The sequence below is a fragment of the Ambystoma mexicanum genome, chromosome 1q, assembly GCF_040938575.1.
Source record: "Ambystoma mexicanum isolate Mex_15411 chromosome 1q, UKY_AmexF1_1, whole genome shotgun sequence".
Lineage (NCBI taxonomy): Eukaryota > Metazoa > Chordata > Amphibia > Caudata > Ambystomatidae > Ambystoma > Ambystoma mexicanum.
In genome coordinates, this window is record NC_090922.1 from 178,054,741 (window position 1) to 178,072,100 (window position 17,360).

The 17,360-nt window shown below is 50.1% G+C and overlaps 1 protein-coding gene across 1 annotated transcript in view; it reads left to right on the forward strand.

Moving 5' to 3' along the window:
• Window positions 1–17,360, forward strand: part of LENG8 (leukocyte receptor cluster member 8) — a 381,640-nt gene that overhangs the window by 37,017 nt on the left and 327,263 nt on the right. Inside the window, exon 3 of the mRNA XM_069636827.1 lies at window positions 944–1,042. Within this exon, the coding sequence (XP_069492928.1) occupies window positions 944–1,042 (99 nt within the window). The remainder of the gene's footprint in view (window positions 1–943; window positions 1,043–17,360) is intronic.

The following is a 17,360-nucleotide window of genomic DNA, read 5'->3' on the forward strand; positions in this document are numbered from 1 at the left end:
TGCGGCTAGGGGCAAAGCGATTTCAAAACAGGGACTATCCAGATGGGTGTCTTCGGCCATTTCTTGTTATTCCAAGGCCGGAAAGCCACTAGAAAAGCGTCCAAGGGCCCATTCGACAAGATCTACATTGTTGTCGACGGCTTTGTGGTCCGGAATTCCGCTGGGGGATATCGGCCAAGCGGCTTCCTGGTCGGCACCACATACGTTTACCCGACATTACTGTCTCGCACAGCAACATGCTGAAGATACACAGATGGGGCGGGCAGTAGTAGTCACCTGTTCCAATAAGGTAAGCCCCAAGTGGGGTTGCATCCTTCGGCAACTATGCCTTAAAGTGTTGTCCTTTCAGTGAACATACTATAATGTAATGTGTTGCCATAGTAAGTGGGCACTGTGCTTGTTGTGATGTTGGTTTGCATACACGCCTCCAACGTTGGGGGATACTGCGATACAATCTATTCTAAGCATGTGAATCCATGAAAGATCCAATGCTGGAGAAGGGAAGTTTCTTACCTGTAACTCCATTTCTCCAGCATTGGTATCTTCCATGGATTCACATGCGCCCTCCGGCCTCCCCTGAGCATGCAAACCAGAGATCCCCCCCCCCCCCCCACCATACTACTTTGGGGGCTGAAATCTGAGGGAGCCGCGGGGGCGGAGCTATATATATACCCCTACGTCCTAGTGGCGACGGCGTGCGCGGCCCAAAACGACATAGATAGGAAAAATTCCGACACTTTTGTGTCCTATGGAAAATGTCTATATAACTTACCGAGGATTCCCGGCCTGACGACGGGGAATATTCTAAGCATGTGAATCCATGAAAGATATCAATGCTGGAGAAATGGAGTTACAGGTAAGAAACTATTCCCTTACTCATAACTAAACTTCAAGTGATCAGAAGCTGCACTCATCCTTTTTTTTTTTCTTCTTTAATTTTCAGTATCCAGTTGGCGATCCCGCAACTGTGCAGCAACAGCAGTACTACCAGTGGTACCAGCAGTACAACTACCAGTACCCATACAATTATTACTATCCCATGGTGAGTAATGTGTGTTATTTACCTTGTTATTGGCTCCCACTGTGCACGAGGCATTTGAACTAGATATCTACTTCACTGAAGAAACTATGGTGTGCTTAATCCTCAAGCATTCTTCCACAGCCACCCATTTGATTGCACTCCGTGTATCTTAGTACCAGTGTGGAAACTCAAGAAGCCCTTCCCAAAAGCCAGACTGGTCCCCATTTATCAGAATTAGAATCCCTTTTTATTTGCCTCGTAAATCTGATTCCTTCTCGGCTACCCTGCATTAAAACCGAAAAAATCCCAACCAAAAAATGTATTGAAATTCCTCTATTGCTTGGTTATTTTGGGGCAGAGGGATCCTGCAACCTATCGTCTGTTTGCTTCTTAGCCAGTTTTGCTTTCATGACACTTTCCCTTCCACCCATTTTCATTTGCAGATCGCTCTTAAAGACTTGTTCCCTCCCTATTGTTTGAATTATTTCCCGTAGTCCATTTCCCGTCATAATCGGGATTCGAACTGGCCTAATCTGCATATAAATGCATGAACGATTAATGTTAATTTGAAGAAACAAAAGTGCTGTACATCAGACAATTGTATGGGTGATGTCCACTGAGTTACATCTAAATATCAAGCTTGGTCGTTGTATCAGTCTCACTTAAGTGTGGCTTTTACATTTTGAATCATGATTAACGTGATTAAATTCAAAAACACTGAAATCTGTTTTCAAACCCTTTCTAGTGAGTTTCTTTATTTTGTCGCCATTTATAATTGAGATTGATCTGGCTTATATGAAACTTTATTATGCACAAAAGAACTTCCAAAATGCACATTAATGTTGTGTTTAAAATAAATCCTTTGCCTTTTTAACATTGGAAAAAGGAAAAACCGTGACACATGGTGTTATGTAAAACTGAAATTGTAGCCCTGCAAATTTAACGTGGCCAGGCTGCTTCAGCATACCAAATGCACATTGTCTGAGTGCAGCTCATTATTGTTAATGCAAATTTATTTCAAACCGGTCAAGTGGCACAGCGAGTAGAGCGCTCGCTTTGACATCGGTGCAGAGCCTGCTGACGCAGGTTCGAATCCCGGCAGCGCCAAACTCAGCGTTTCATCCTTCCGAGGTCGATAAATGAGCACCACACACCGTGGGTAATAATAAGCAGCGCTCAGATACCTGAAGGTTCGTAGCGCTATATAAATGCCGAATTATTATTATTAATTATTATTAAACATTTCAGCTTTGCTTTTTTTTCACCATTTTTGTTTTTACCGGTATTAAACCTTTTCTTAGAACCTACCCTTTAAAAGTGACATTTTGGGATATTCGTCAGTTCATTTTTTTTCCTGCACCCAATCCTTTTTTTTTCCCCCTCATCTGAGCCTGATGAAAAATGTCAGATAAATGCTGCTCTTGTGAAAGGAAAGACTTTGACATGATATGCATACGTTTTATATAGCTTACCTTATAGGTAATAGTTACATAGAAGTGACATTTGTCTGAAATGTCTTTGAGAGTCACAAAGTCAGGAAGACCATGTTGATGGACAAGGTGATGAACTGCCATACACGCTACACCACTAATACGGAACTCCATGCGGAGTAACGGTAGCACTGGACTCAGAAATTCAGAACTCTGCGCTGCAAATATAACTTTGTATATGTTTTATCTCTGCTAGATTTGTAACTGAACCTAGCACCTAAGACTGTTTTTATTTCGTGCAACGCTTCACATGCGGCGGCTACAAAACGATGCACTGTATTATCCAAAGCTAGGCATGTAACCATCCCTAGCGCCATAAGCCTATGTTTTTCACATGTAACGCTATATCTGACTCTGCCTAACTCGCTGCTTCATTCTGTAAAATGCTTTGTCCCATCTGCTTCTCAGCACCGTGCGCTGGTAAGCACATGTTGAATTTGTTTGTCTCCATCTGTCATATGCTTGCCTGTTGCACCCTAGGGCAATCTGTGAGCACTAGATGCCCCTTCAGTACTGTTCACATAATTGCTAACCCCCGCCGCATGATCATAACTGCCAATAGTTTATCTGAATACGAACTGTGCGTGCCTCCCAGGCTGCTATTTACTAATGCATCCTAACCAGGTTACAAATGTCGATCCCATACGAAGTATCCCGTATTCTAATTGTACTCTCTTGCTTCTTCATTTGCTGCGATATCTGATTTACCATCGCCACTATTCCAATTGATCTGTGATCCTGCCTATACCAACTGTACATGCTATTGCTACTTATGACTGCATCAGTGTTTATTGCATCCTCCGTGCCTTAAGTGATCACTGCCTCTGCAAGTGTTCTAAAGTGACTGCTGCTGCTAGCCAAATACGCTGACGGCACCTTGAAGGCCGTCCACAACCAATCCCTAGCATCCCCCTATGCAGCCTAAGCACCATGTGTCCTCCCATTTCTCCCCCCCCCCGCCCAAGACAGACCTTTCTCACCATGTTCGCAACAAACGCCTTCAAGCACGCACCCTCGCCCGCCCTCACTCAACACAACCTCTGAGCACCACCTACCGCAACCTCAGGTTATGTTCTAGGGACATGGACCACACACAAAGTCCTCCACACAGTTAAATACCATAATGCTAACCCACCCAGGTTACAGGCACTATCTCAGCCTGCCCCACTGGAGCCACCCAATATTAAGAATACCTCCTGCTCCACTACCCATATGCCTGCTGCTACATCCACTCACCCCACTGTCACTGACACACAGCGTAAGTCCTACCTCATCAACGCCTTTTCCATCCCTGCCCATGCAGCTGACCCACACAACCTAATCACCAGCCATGATCTTGACCTTTGTATGGTAACTGAAACCTGGCTCCATGAAGCTGGCTATAGCACTCCTATGGGATGCACCATTTACCACCAGGATCGCCCTCTCAACAAAGGTGGCAGAGTGTCTCATAGCCAGAGACTCCCTCGCCATACGCGAAATAGACCACACCAACTCCCTCAACTAAGACGACCTCTCCTTTAAAGCTAGCCACCCCACACAACTGCACCATCACTCTTCACATCGTATACCGCCACCAGGTCTGCTAGCAGACTTCCAAGCATCTATCGTGTGCCTTATGTCAGACAATCTAAAAACTTCCTCCAGTCATATTAGCAGGTGACCTCAATCTGGGGCTTCACGACCCCAAGGACACCTCAGCCAAAAACCTTGCCAAAGCTCTAGAGTTTCTCACTCTCAACAACCCCACCCATACCAAGGGCCGCACCATCAACTGGCTAGCCCACCACCACTGTGCCCCCTGATGTCACAGCTAACCTCCCTCTCCTTTGGACTGACCACCACCACCTCCTCTTCACACACTCCATGCCAAAGACCGCCAAAGCCACCACTACACCTCTCCCCTCTGCTCCCACCAGGAGCCCTCGACTCCTCACCAGAGAAAGGTTAGCACCTTTCCTCAAAGTTCGGGTGCTTGAGGCACCGTTCTCCAATGACGCAGAGGCCCTGCCACTCAACATCCTAGCTGAAGCGGTTGATGCCATTGCTCCAATACAAGTCTGCAAAGCCAAACGCACCAAACATGCAAACAACTGGTTCACTCCCGAACTCTCAGACCTACGAACCAACAAGCCCGCTGCAATAGCCAAATGGCAATCCAGCCAACTTACACCAGTCAAATTGGAGTTCAACAAACTCTACAATTAATCCAAAAAAGTGATTATCTTTGCCAAAGCCAACTATTTCAGCAACAGAATAAATAATGCCAGGTCCAACTCCAAAGAAATCTTAATCTTCAGGGAGTTAAAAACGCCTATCTCCCCCTCCTCCTACTATAATAAAGAATGAAACTCGGTGCGCAAACGTACAAGCAACCATGTTCCGCAAACTTGACAACCTGCTGAACAAAACAAAATTAGAGCCAACCAACTCAACACGCTCCCAGCCAACACATCTCAACCACCCAAAGCTAAAGACACCAGTCACCACCTTCTCATTGAGGCAAAGAGGAGGAAGTCAAGGACATCCTGAAGATAAAACCTTCAACCTGCAAAGGCGACATCTGACCTGCACCCCTCTTCATGGAGTGCACAGACCTACTTGCACTGTTAATCACTGCGCTCATCAGTCAAAGAATTCTTAGAATCCAACAACAGTCTAGGCACTCTGCAATCCGGCTTCCGTCACAGACATGGCACTGACACGGCCCTCTTGGACCTTAAAAACCAAATGGACGATATCAGGGACTCTGGTAAACCGGCCCTTCTCCAGCATGGGGTCTGGCATGGATTCACATGCTTATGGATATTCCCTGTCATCAGGCTGGGAATCCTCGGTAAAGAAAAAAAAACAGTTTTTCATTTCTGAACTGTTTCTCCTAACAACCAATCACTGGTATCTGGGTCATACTGCCCCCAGCCAATGATTGCCCGCTACCGAAGCCCCTCCTCTGGCAGCCATCTTCATATTTTTACTGCACCTTCAAGTGTTGGTAGTCCTCGTGCTATAGATCTTGATCTTTTACTGCATTTGGCGTTTTTTTTTTTCTTCTAAGTTTTGTTCTATTTTTTTCGGTCAATCATGCCTCAATCTTCAGCGCCCCTGAAGGGTCAAATTTCGTCGCGTTTTCTTCTCGGAGGATTTCAGAAGTTTCTTCAAAGCCTATGCTGTGTGGACATAGCAGATGAAAAGGACTCGGCACCACTTTTGAAAGTTTGCCCCGGCTGCAACCTACGGAATGTCTTTTCGGACCACACATTCCCTGTGCCTTTACTGCCTGCACTCGGACCCGTCGCACGTGCAGGATGACTGTGTCTTGTCAGGAGATGGTACCCCGCACGCTGAACGATCGGCACAGGCGTCTCAACGAGTGGCTGCAGGCCAAGGCCCCTGCTCTGGGCGAGTCCCGGCAGCATGCCTCCCCTGCCCAGAGGAAGAAAGTTGAGTGGTCTTCTAAGACCTTTGAGGGCACCCCTCCCGCGGGTGCCCAACATAAGGCTAAGCACCGTGAGTCCACTGCCACCGGGAGCGCCGTTGCGATGGGCTCCGCAGCGGCCAGGGCGAGTACAGCGTCTCCAGTGCCTTCAACCACAAGCCAATGCTCGGGATCTTCAAAGAGGAAGTCGGACCATCCCCCTAGGGTGAAGACCTCAGGCTTGACCAAGGCCGTGAAGGCCCAAGTACCTCTGACGAAGGCCCCTTACATCGAAGGAGTGGTGGTGTCCCTTGCGAAGGCTGCCGAGGGGGATTCGCAGGGTGCGACCCCCGAAGGCAAGAGTATCCTTGCCTGCCAGGAAGGGGGTGGGGGGAGAGAGTCCTTTTTTTTCAGCCCATCGAAAAGATACCGTAGAAGACGATGCCTATCATTTCACCGAAACAGTCTCCCCTGGTCGCAGAGAGGATGGGGGATGAATGGTAGCCCTCCAGGGCATGGATATCTCCTCAGAGGAAGAGTTTACCAACCTCCAGACCTTCCAGAAGGAACGATGTGTCGAGCAGGCCCTACGGGAAGGATCCCGGCAAGGGCAACGACAAGGAGACCGAGGAGCAGCAGGGCGTTGAGGGCCTGGAGGACCAGCCTAAGCCGCAAACGCCCTTGCCTCCGTCGCCACAGCCACCTCAGCAACCACCTGGGGATTCTCGGTTGACATTCTCGCTGCTCTGCATACCCTGTGCTCGGAGATCCGGACCAGGATGCCTCTTGCGCTGACGGCGCCACCTGAAGTGCCGGGACCATCGGGGGGCAGGGGGGAACCGCCATCCAAGAAGAGTTCACCCCACCTCCTCCTTGACACCCTTTGTCTCCCCACCCACAAGGGCTTGTCCCTCCATGAAGAACCATGCCTTGGTCCCGGTGAAGAGGGACCGTTATGAAAAGAAATACAGGTTGCCAGACTCTGCGCCCAAGTGCTTATGGTCACAGCCGTCCCCGGACTCTGTGGTTTCGGCGGCAGCCAAGAAGAAATCTTCAGGCTCCTCCTCGTCAGCGGCCCCGGCCCCAGCCCTCTCAGCCCCCTTCATCCCCCCCAGACAGTGAGGGTGAAGAAGTTGGATGCCATGGGGCGCGGCCACGTTACGACGGGGAGCTCTGGTTCAAGATCGCTCCCCTCCTGGACTTCCTTCCTGACAAGATGGCGGAAGCTTTGGAGATCCTACAGGAAGGCGAGGTGGCATTGGACCACGCCATTACAATGGCCACGGACATAGCTGGCGCGGGGTTCCGCCAAATGGGCAAGAGCGTTTGCCTTCGACAGGGCTGGCTGAGGGCCACTCATTTTCGCCAGGATGTTCAGTTGGAGGTGTTGGACATGTCATTTGGGCAATTTTTTTCGTAAAGACCGTGGACGAGTCTTCAGGCCATGCAGGCGGACACTGAGACGGCTTGTGCTTTGGGCACGCTTCAACGACGGCTGTCCTTTCGGACTTCTGGCGGAAAATCCCATGGTTCTTCCAAATTATTCAGTAGAGGTGCTTTGACCTACCGTCAACCCTCCCGCTCGTCGGCCCAGGAGACCTACAGGGGCTGTGCCAAATTTGGAGAGAGACGTAGTCGTCGCCAAGGTCCCCAAGGTGGCACTTCGACGTCAAAACAGGATTGAACCGGCCTTGGTGTTGGGCCCCCACCCGTGCACCCTGGTGGGAGGCCGGCTGGCAAACTTCATCACCGTGTGAAAGACCAGCTCCACCGATTGTTGGGTGCTGGACGCTCTCGCCCACGGTCACAGCCTGGAATTTCAAATGGAAGTGTCCACAAATACCAAAAGTGGCCCCGCAGGAAAACTACATCCCTCAGCTGCTGCTGGAGGTGCGGGCCATGCTAAGAAAGGGTGCGATGGCCCAAAGAGGTTCCGGGACTCCAGAGTGTACTCTTGTTACTTCCTCGTCCAAAAGACTGGCTGATGGAGGCCCGTCCTAGACCTGTCGTCTGAACAGGTACATCAGGCCCCAAAAGTTCCAGATGGTGACTCCACATGTTCTAGGACAGTGAGAAGAGGGGGATTTCCTGTCATCGTTGGACCTGGAGGATGCTTACTTTCACATCCCCATCCACAAGGGGCACCGCATGTTTCTTCACTTCGTGGTTCAAGGTCAACATTACCAGTTCAAGGCCCTTCCCTTCGGATTGAAGTTGGCGCCAAGGGTTTTCACGAAGAGCCTGGTGCTGGTAGTGCGGGGGGTCTACGTATACCCTTATCTGTACATCAAGGTCAAAGGACATCACAGTGGACCACACGGCAAGGAACGTCCGGCACCTGACGGATCCGGGATTCTCGATAAACTAAGCAAAGTCCTGGTTGACTCCATCACCCGACATGCTGTTTCTGGGAGCCCGACTCAACACGGTGCCGTGCCTGGCATCTCCGTTGGAGGAGAGGAAGGCGGTATCTTGGGCAAAGTACAAGGGCTGTTGGCCCTGAAGATCGCAAGGGTGAGGTCCATCAAGTCTCTGCTCGGCATGATATCATGCATATACCTCATTCGATTGTGCAGGCTGCGGATACGTTCACTACAGAAGTTCCTTGACGTCTGCTGGATAAAAGTGTCGGGAAGCTTTGAGGACAAGATCACACTCGATGAGTTTCTGCCCAACGATACGGTGGTGGGGAGTTTGCCCGCAAATTTCCGGCCCCACCTTACCAGGAGACGGTTACAACTGATGCCCACCTGGAAGGATGGGGAGCTCACACCGGAAGCCTTCATGCAAGAGGCCTGTTCTGCCGGAGGAGAAGGTGTTGCACATCAACGTGCTGGAGCTGCGTGCCGTGTTTTAGGCCCTCCAGTCGTTCCATCTGTCACCCAAGGGCAAGGTGGTGTGGATCTTCATGGACAACACAACCACCATGTTCTACATCAGGAAGCAGGGGGCCACCAGGTCCCCGGCGCTCTTCAAAGAAGCGCAGGAACATTGTCACTGGGCCATGACAGATATGGTACCCGGACCTTCTCGACATGTCAGCGGCCCCGCCAATCAAACTTCCGGTGGTCGCAGATCTTTTCGCCAAGGAAGGAGGTGCAATTCTGCACCACGGCCCGTGATCGCTGAACCTGCAGGCCTGGCTCCTGCAGCCTTAGAATTTGGGGGCTACGATCTCCCAGTGGACTGCAAGGAAGTGCTTGCCAAGGCCAGAGCATCGTCTACTCTTAAATGCTACGGACATAAATGGAGAAGGTTTGCTGTTTGGTGCTGTGCAAAGAAGATCGAGCCTCTACAAGTCACGGCTCCGCAGGTACTACCGTATTTGCGGTCGTTGGCCAAGGCTGGACTGGCCCATGCTTCCATCAAAAGTTCATCTGGCGGCGATCTCGCGCTACACCAGCTCTTCTGGACGATCATCCAAAGGACTATTTCGCTGATTCCTGCCGGTCAAGGCTCCGGCCCCGGCGTGGGAGCTCAATGTGGTGCTTATTAGGCTTGTGGGTCCTCCGTTTGAGCCAATGCTGGTGCCTCTGAAATTTTTGTCGTGGAAACCACCCTATTTGACATTCCACGAGACAAGGGTAGTGCTGCGGACGCATTCCTCCTTCATGCCCAAGGTGCCGTCAGACTTTCATCTAAACGAGCCCTTGATGTTACCTGCATTTTTCCCGGCACCTTTTGTCGCCGGCTGAAAGAACTTTGCACTCGCTGGATGTGGCTAGAGAGCTGAAGTTCTATGTGGACTGCACAAAGTTTCCCCGAAGACGTCGCAACTTTTTGTGAACCATGGGAAGGCCCTCTCCAAGGCTTCCATTTCCAGGTGGCTCTCCTGCTGCATCACCCATTGTCACTGGTAGGCAAACCGACCGTTGCATGGCCGTCCGAGAGCTACTAGGGCGTTAGTGTCTGGTTTGCCCCTGCTTGACATCTGCAGGGCTGCTACATAGAGGTCGACGCACGCCTTCATGGAGTTCTACTGCGTTGACATGGATTCCAGGGAGACCACCAGAGTCGGCCAGGCAGTGCTGCGCAAACTGTTCGCTTGAAGGTGAGCCTGGTGAGGAGGTAAGCGGTGCTTAATGTTGAGCCTTGCCACCTCCCTGTGGTTGCATGTGTGTACTGCTATGTATTCTTTATTCACGAGCCTGTGAATCCATGCCAGACTCCATGCTGGAGAAGGAACAAGTTACTTACCTGTAACTGTGTTCTCCAGCATGGGTCTGGCATGGATTCACATGCAAACCTTCCCGCCTACCCCTCTGCGGCTCTTCTCTTGGTCCTACTGCCACTTTACGTGCTACCAAATCTGTGCATATAGTCTATCTAGTGGTAATCGCAGAGTATTGCATCTTTTTCTTCGAAGATCGAGGGGGGATGTCGACATGGGCGTGACTGTTAACAGTGTGACATGTAGTGTACCCAAAATCCCTTGCGCTTTGAGGTCCCTCAGATTGTTTTTTTTTCCACCCAACTAATTGGTCGCCTTATGCAGAGCTTGCACGAGTTGATATAGCTCATTACTTCTTTGTCCCACGACTGATGGTCGTCTAGTCTTCGTTGGTTCTCTCGACGACTACTTCGTAGACTTCTACGCCGAAGACCTACACTGCTGTTCGGCGACTGGTGCATCGATCGACATCTGACGACCGCCTGCCCTTGGCCCTCCGGCCAGGCCCTTTCAGTAGGAAGAGTGGGGCCCTGGGTTGATTCTTCTCGAGATTGCATTTCATTTTCCTTTCTCTTTGGTCTAGCTGCAATCTACCTCTGCTATGGAGAGGACACCCTTTAAATTTTGTCTGTCATGCAACAGAAAATGCCCCTGGAAAGACACCCATCGCAGATGCAATAGGTGTTTACCTTGTGATCACAGCAAGTCTTTGTAAGTCCTGCAAACTTTTTCCTCCCAAGACGTTAAAGGATAGGTGGACAAAGCGGTGGGCGGCCTACGCAATGCAGGACGAAAGTTCCCCCGTTGGCGCCGTCGCTTCGAGTGACGAGGACTCCAGTAGCAGCCACGGCTACGACCTGGATGGCATGGACCTTTCGGCAGAACCCTCTGGTTCCCAGATGCCCGTCACCGACAGACAGTCCAATGGAACTGTTATGGGGAGTTCACACGCACCACCCAAGGCAAAACACACAACCCCTAAGGCCTCCTCGACGAACAAGTCGAAGTGCCAAACGCCAACAGGCCTGCCAAAACTCGCGATCCGGCGCCCTCCCCACAACCGTCTTCTCGGCATGTGACTGGGCGATCTTCCCATAAGGGCGTTCCCACAAAAAAGTGCACAAGTGTTGACGTGTCGTCCAAGGGCGTGTCGTCACCTAAGGCTTCGGCGGAGTCAGCAACATGCGCCGGCACCTTCAGGCGTGTCAAATCGGCATTCAGCTGCCAAGAATACACGAGAGTCTCACAGCAATTATTTCAGCAGCGGAACAGCCCAGAAGCACCACCTCATCGAGAGGAGTACTCTTTAGAATTATATGGATAAGATGTCCCAATTCCTAGACTTCTCTGAAAAATACATGACTCCCAAGAGACCTAGGGAGGACTACTTCTGCCCCATTCCACCAAATCTGCAGAAGCTTCCAATTCCGTCACAAACCCATGAGGTGGAGATTTCTGAGTATTCAGAATCAGAATAAACCTGAGACTATCGTTTTGGTCAGGACACAACTGACCAATACCCAGACTGGGAACAAGATCAGCCAGCAAACCAAGGGGGTCTGGGGTCTGACCCACTCAGACCCCAGACTAGACTAGGACATATATACCTCAACAAAGGTAATTGCCTATAGATGACCAGATGGTATTCACTGCCATCCTAAAGAGAGCTGCAGGTCACTTCCAGATCGCTACACAGGAGACTTTCTAGGTCTCTGACCTCGTTGAGGACATTCTCAAAGAAAAACCTCCCACTAGTCAGGCTATGGCTATTCCTCTGCTCAAATCTGTAAAGAAATGCCTCGCTCCTTCTGTCTCCTTCCCTCACAAAGCCTGTCAACCCTCGGGTTGAGAAACTGTTTCGTCCCTCTCTATCGGACCCTATGAATATTCAAGGTCATGCCACACCGGACTCTCTCGTTGTTACAACCACCAGAAAAAGGGCAGGGGTGCCACTGTCCACAGCCAAGGCTCCCCCAGATAAGGACGGCAAAAAACTCTATGCCCTCGGCAAATGAATGACCACATCTGCAGCCTATTCATCCAGAGTTGCGAATAATACGACCCTTCTCGCTAGTTACAGCGACGTACAATGGGGCCTGCTCCAAGAAGGCCTCAAAGAGGTCCCTGATCCCACGTGATCACGCCTGCTGGTGGTCGTCTCTGAGGGTAGAAAGGTGACACATTTTAAAGCACACACTGGACGCTGCTGAAACTGTGGGACACACTCTGGCACATGGAACTCTCCTAAAGATACACCTGGCTGAAAAATTCAGGCTTCAAGCCGGAGAGACTGGCATCCCCGATAAACCCGTAGAGGAGTCAATTTATTTGGTAAGGCTGTAGATGACTCCTTGGAGACGGCTAAAAAAGAACATGAGACACAAATTGCTCAACCAGATTACAGTCAAGCCTTTCCAACAGCGGGGAGGTTCAAACTCTCGTTCCTTTCGCGGTCAGTCCTTCTCCCGATCTCCCCACGGGCAATATGGCGCTGGAGGCACCCCATGGTCCTCCGGACAAGGTTCATCTTGCAACAACCATTATCAGCAAAGAGGACAGTGCAGAGGCAGAAACTCAACCCCAAGAGGCACCCTGGCCTTTGCATCAAAAAGACTCGCCAGTCTGGATCACATCAGACCAGTGGGTGCTGAAGACAAGTCACCCACAGTTATTGTATAGAGTTCCACCAGCCACCGCGATACCACCCACCAACGAGCAGACGCCTTTCACCAGCTCGCCCGCAAATCCTGCTGGAAGAGGTGAGGATCCTTCTTGAAAAGTGCGCTGTAGTAGTCGTTCCCATTCACCAGGTAAACAAGGGTATTTATTCAGTATACTTCCTTGTATCCAATCTCACTATGTGCCCTGTGTTAGACCTGTGCATTGCGAACAAATGTCAAACCGCAAAAATTCAGAATGACAACATTGCAGGAAGTAGTCCCATTACTGGTGCATGAGGATTACATGGCAACATTGGATATGAAAGATGCATACTTTAATGTTTCAATGTTGCCAGCGCACGGAAAGTACCTAAGGTTCATGATAGAGGACACACACTATCATTTCAAGGCTCTTCCCTTCGGCATTGCCTCAGCTTCACGGATGTTCAGGAAGCTTCTGGCGGTAGTAGCTGCTCACCTGCACAGGTAGTCCATCCTAGTCTACCCTTGCTTCGACGACTGGCTAATAACAGGGGATTCGTACAGAACATGTCTAACATATACCCAGAAGACGGTAGATCTTTTATTCAGTCTAGGGTTCTCGATCAACGAGAAAAAGTCCAGCATAGACCCCAGCCAAGTTGGGTCTCTAATTCGGACAAAAGACTGACTTGCCTCTCCCTCCAACGAGAGGGTTCAAAACATGCTGTTCCAGATCCCTCACTACGTAGCCAGTCACGAGGTGACCATTCGCAAAGCCATGCCACTGTTGGGGATGATGGCCTCCTGCATCTACCTAGTTCCACACGCACGTCTGCGCATGTGCCCCATTCAAGAGTGGCTCTCGAGCCAATGTTGTCAAGCCAGCCGACAATGGGACGATCTAGTGGTTGTCTTGGCAGCCCTAGTTCAGTCTCTGCAGTAGTGGTTGAGGGAAAACCTCCTACAGGGGAATACCTTCACACCCCTGCAGAAGCCACTCTCCCCACGGACTCAATCTCTGGAGGTGTGTGGGGGTCCTCACTTCCTTCACCAGACAGCGCATGGCGTATGGTCCCCAGCGGTAACAACCAACCACATAACTCTACTCGAACTGATAGTGTTCAAGGCATTCCAAACAAACCTTCAGCGGAAGAGTTCTAGTCCTCACTGACAGTACCACGGCCATGTATTACCTAAACAAAGGGGCACTCTCCAGGACTGTCCAAACTGTCACAGAACATATGGAAATGGGCTCTCAAATGCAAGATGGTCCTCCTGTCACAACACGTTCCAAGGGAACGCAATCATCTGGCGGATGTACTCGGCAGAGACTTCCTGCTACCCGTAGAGTACGAGTGGCGGTTGCACGCGACATTGTTCTCAACCTCTTCGCAGACTGGTGCTTCCCAGAGATCGACTTGTTCGCAACTCTGGTGAATGCACAATGCCCGGTAGCTAGTCATTCCATCGAATGTAATTTCATCTAACACCATACCATCTAATTATATGCAACGAAAAGCCTTACCGTCGAAGTACCCTTTCGTTGACTTTAATTCGACGGTAGTATCGAAATTAATACTTGTTTTTTTGCAGTAGGGTTACGTTGGGGTTGGGGCTAGGGTTAGTTTAAGGGTTACATTAGGGTTGGGGCTGGGGGCTGGTGTTGGCTAGGGTTGGATTAAGGGTTACAATGGGGATAGGGTTGGCGGTGGGCGTTGGGAGGGGGTCGGAGAGGCCCCTCCATCCGCCCAATATACAAAAAAAACCATTAAAACGTTACAAGGAGCTGGCCAGTGCCGACATTTCAGGACTGGACAGCTCCATGTGATGTTTTAACGTTACAAAATATGCATTGAAATACGATCTTTTACATGTAAAAGTGCATTTACATTGAAACCAGTACATTTATATTTTCGATGGGCTGGTTTAGATGGAAAAGTAATTTTTCATGTAATAGCCTGTCGATCCATTGGTAAACTATGCTTTGGTTGCGATGCTGTGGCATTTCGATGCTACAGTTTCGATGAAATTACTAGGAATCACAATGTCCAGATTACGCCTCCAGGTATTCTCAGAACCCCTCCAAAGGGAACGGTCTCTAGATAACCTGGTCAGGGAAATTTGTCTATGCTTGGTCCCCCCCCGATAATTCTGTTGTCCTGATGTGGGCCTGCTAACCTTGGTTCTCCCATCTCATGGCAATGTCAGTCTCACCTCCCAGGAAGCTGCCATGCCTTTACAGCATGCTGTCACAAGACGAGGAGACACTACATCCATCCCCATAAAACACTCAATTTAGCAGCCTGGCTTCTGAGGTCCTAAGAGTTCCCCCAAAGATGTATGGACATATTTGGGGAAGCGCGGAAACCTAACATCAGAAATTGCTACTCAAGCAAATGGAATCGCTTTGTCACCTGGTGTAATGGCCAAGGCATCAACCCTATTGAATGCACACCAACACATATATTGTCCTATATTCAGGCCTGGTTTTCAATTCCCTGAAAGTCCACTTAGCTGTTCTTTCAGCATACACCACCATGTCCCCCAAAGGTTTCGTGGTGGAACATTCCAGTAATGAAGGCATTATGGAAGGGGAAAAAAGACTTCATCCCCCCCATTTCCAACCCAGCTCCCGGTTGGGACCTGAACGTTGTACTTACCAGATCAATGGGTCCTCCCTTTGAACCAATGCACAAAGCTAGCCTTAAAGCACTCGCCCATAAGACCGACATCAATAAGGAGAGTTGGTAAACTGCAAGCCCTTTCAGTTTAGGGCCCATTTGTCATGATTCACAAAGATAAGGTGGCCCTGCGCACCGACCCATGGTTTGCGCCTACATTTATTTCAAAGTTCCTTATGAACCAATCCATAGAACTGCCCACCTTTTTCCAGAACCCCATTAACGTGGCAGAAGCCTCCACACATGTTACGCTCAACTGACTCCCACGGAGGCGCTGGCCTGGTTCGCGCTGCTGTGACCTCTTCTAAGGTGATGCACAGGGTTCGGAAGACGGACTGGACCGGGCCCCCAAATCTGGCTTGTCTGGCTCGCAGAAGTATCCTTCTGTAGGCGAAAATAGTGGATTAGCTGTCTGCGGGGTAATGCAATCGGCCTCCCACTTTCCCCTCTCACCCTCCTTGAAACCCTTCTGTGATTTCTCGTAGCGTCTCACCTTAGGGTCTGGAAGGACGAGCTCTCCATCCTGCTTCTGATGCAGGGGCGTGTTGGTATCCAGTTACTTCACTGGATTTTCGGATTGGTGAGAACCAAACTTGCTTGGCTTCCAGGTAAGTTTTTTGATAAGAGGTTCCCCTTGTGTTCATGCATTAATGTACTAATGAGTGTCTTTTTCCCCATAGGGGCCGGGGTACGGAATGCCGGGGAAAAGGCACCGACCCGAGATGAGAGGTGAAATCCTTGTAGAAATCAGGTAAGTCTTTAATGAGCGTTTTTTGGTAATGTCTTTTCATTCGCTCATTAACGCTGATGTCTCTTTTTCCCCTTAGGGGCCGGGGTCCGGAAATGCCAGGATGCGGGCGCAGACCCGAAATGAAGAGGGAATGAATCAACAGGTAAGTCTTAACATGGAGATTTAGCTTTCCTTATTCCCTTCTCTCTCTCACCTTTTGACTGGTCTTTTTCTCCCTAGGCGCTGGGGCGTGACTGCGAATCCGTATGATCGCTGCTGAACATGGAGGCGCCCTGTAAAGGTGAGTGGAATGCGGTGCTGCAGCGATCGACGCAATGAGCTTTTAAATTGGTCTTCCTTTTCAGGATTGTCGGCGAGATGTCTCCGGGATGCGGATTTAGCAGGTAAGGACTTTTCCTTCTTCTGTTCTCTTCTTCTCTTCCTTTGCAGGTGATCCAGGATTCTGGCAGGCGGGCGTGGCAGAAATCAGGATGCAGGAGCAGACACGGTGAGCGTCCAGCTGCTAGATGCAGAACAAAGCGAAGCACGTGTGGCTGTTCGGGTGGGGTTTAAATAGCCTTGGAAGAAGTTCCAGGTATGTATCCTTCCCCCGACCACGCCCGGATGGTAAATTAGTCCCACGGGTAAAGTAGTTCCTTTCAGGCCTCAAGGAGGCCGGGATCCTGCAGCATGGTCTGGATCAGGTAAGTGCACCCAAGCATTCCCATAATGAGCCTGGCACCTATGGTGCCAGGACTGATGTCTTTTAGGAGCCTGGCGCCATAGGCACCAGGACACTGTCCAAAGGGCCCCTATATGGGGTTGCTGGGTCCTTCCTTGGGGACTGGATGTCCGCTATCTGGGACGCCAGGCTTGAACCGGCTCCCCGGGAGCGGGTATCATGACAACACACGATGTGAGGAGAGCGGTGATCTATTATCTGGAAAAGACAAAGACGCTAAGAAAAACAGTTTTTCATTTCAGTGGCAGCTGGCAAGGAGATCCTTTCTCTAAATCGGCTATTTCAAAGTGTTTAAGTGGATCGTAAACTGCATCACACTGTGCTACACTCTTGCCAAGAGAGATTTGCCCTTCATGCCTAGAGCACCCTTTACTCTGGGCACCGGGGCTACCCTAGCATTCATTGCAAATGTTCCTCTTGAGTCCATTTGTAAAGCAGCAACCTAGAGTTCTGTACACACCTTACTCC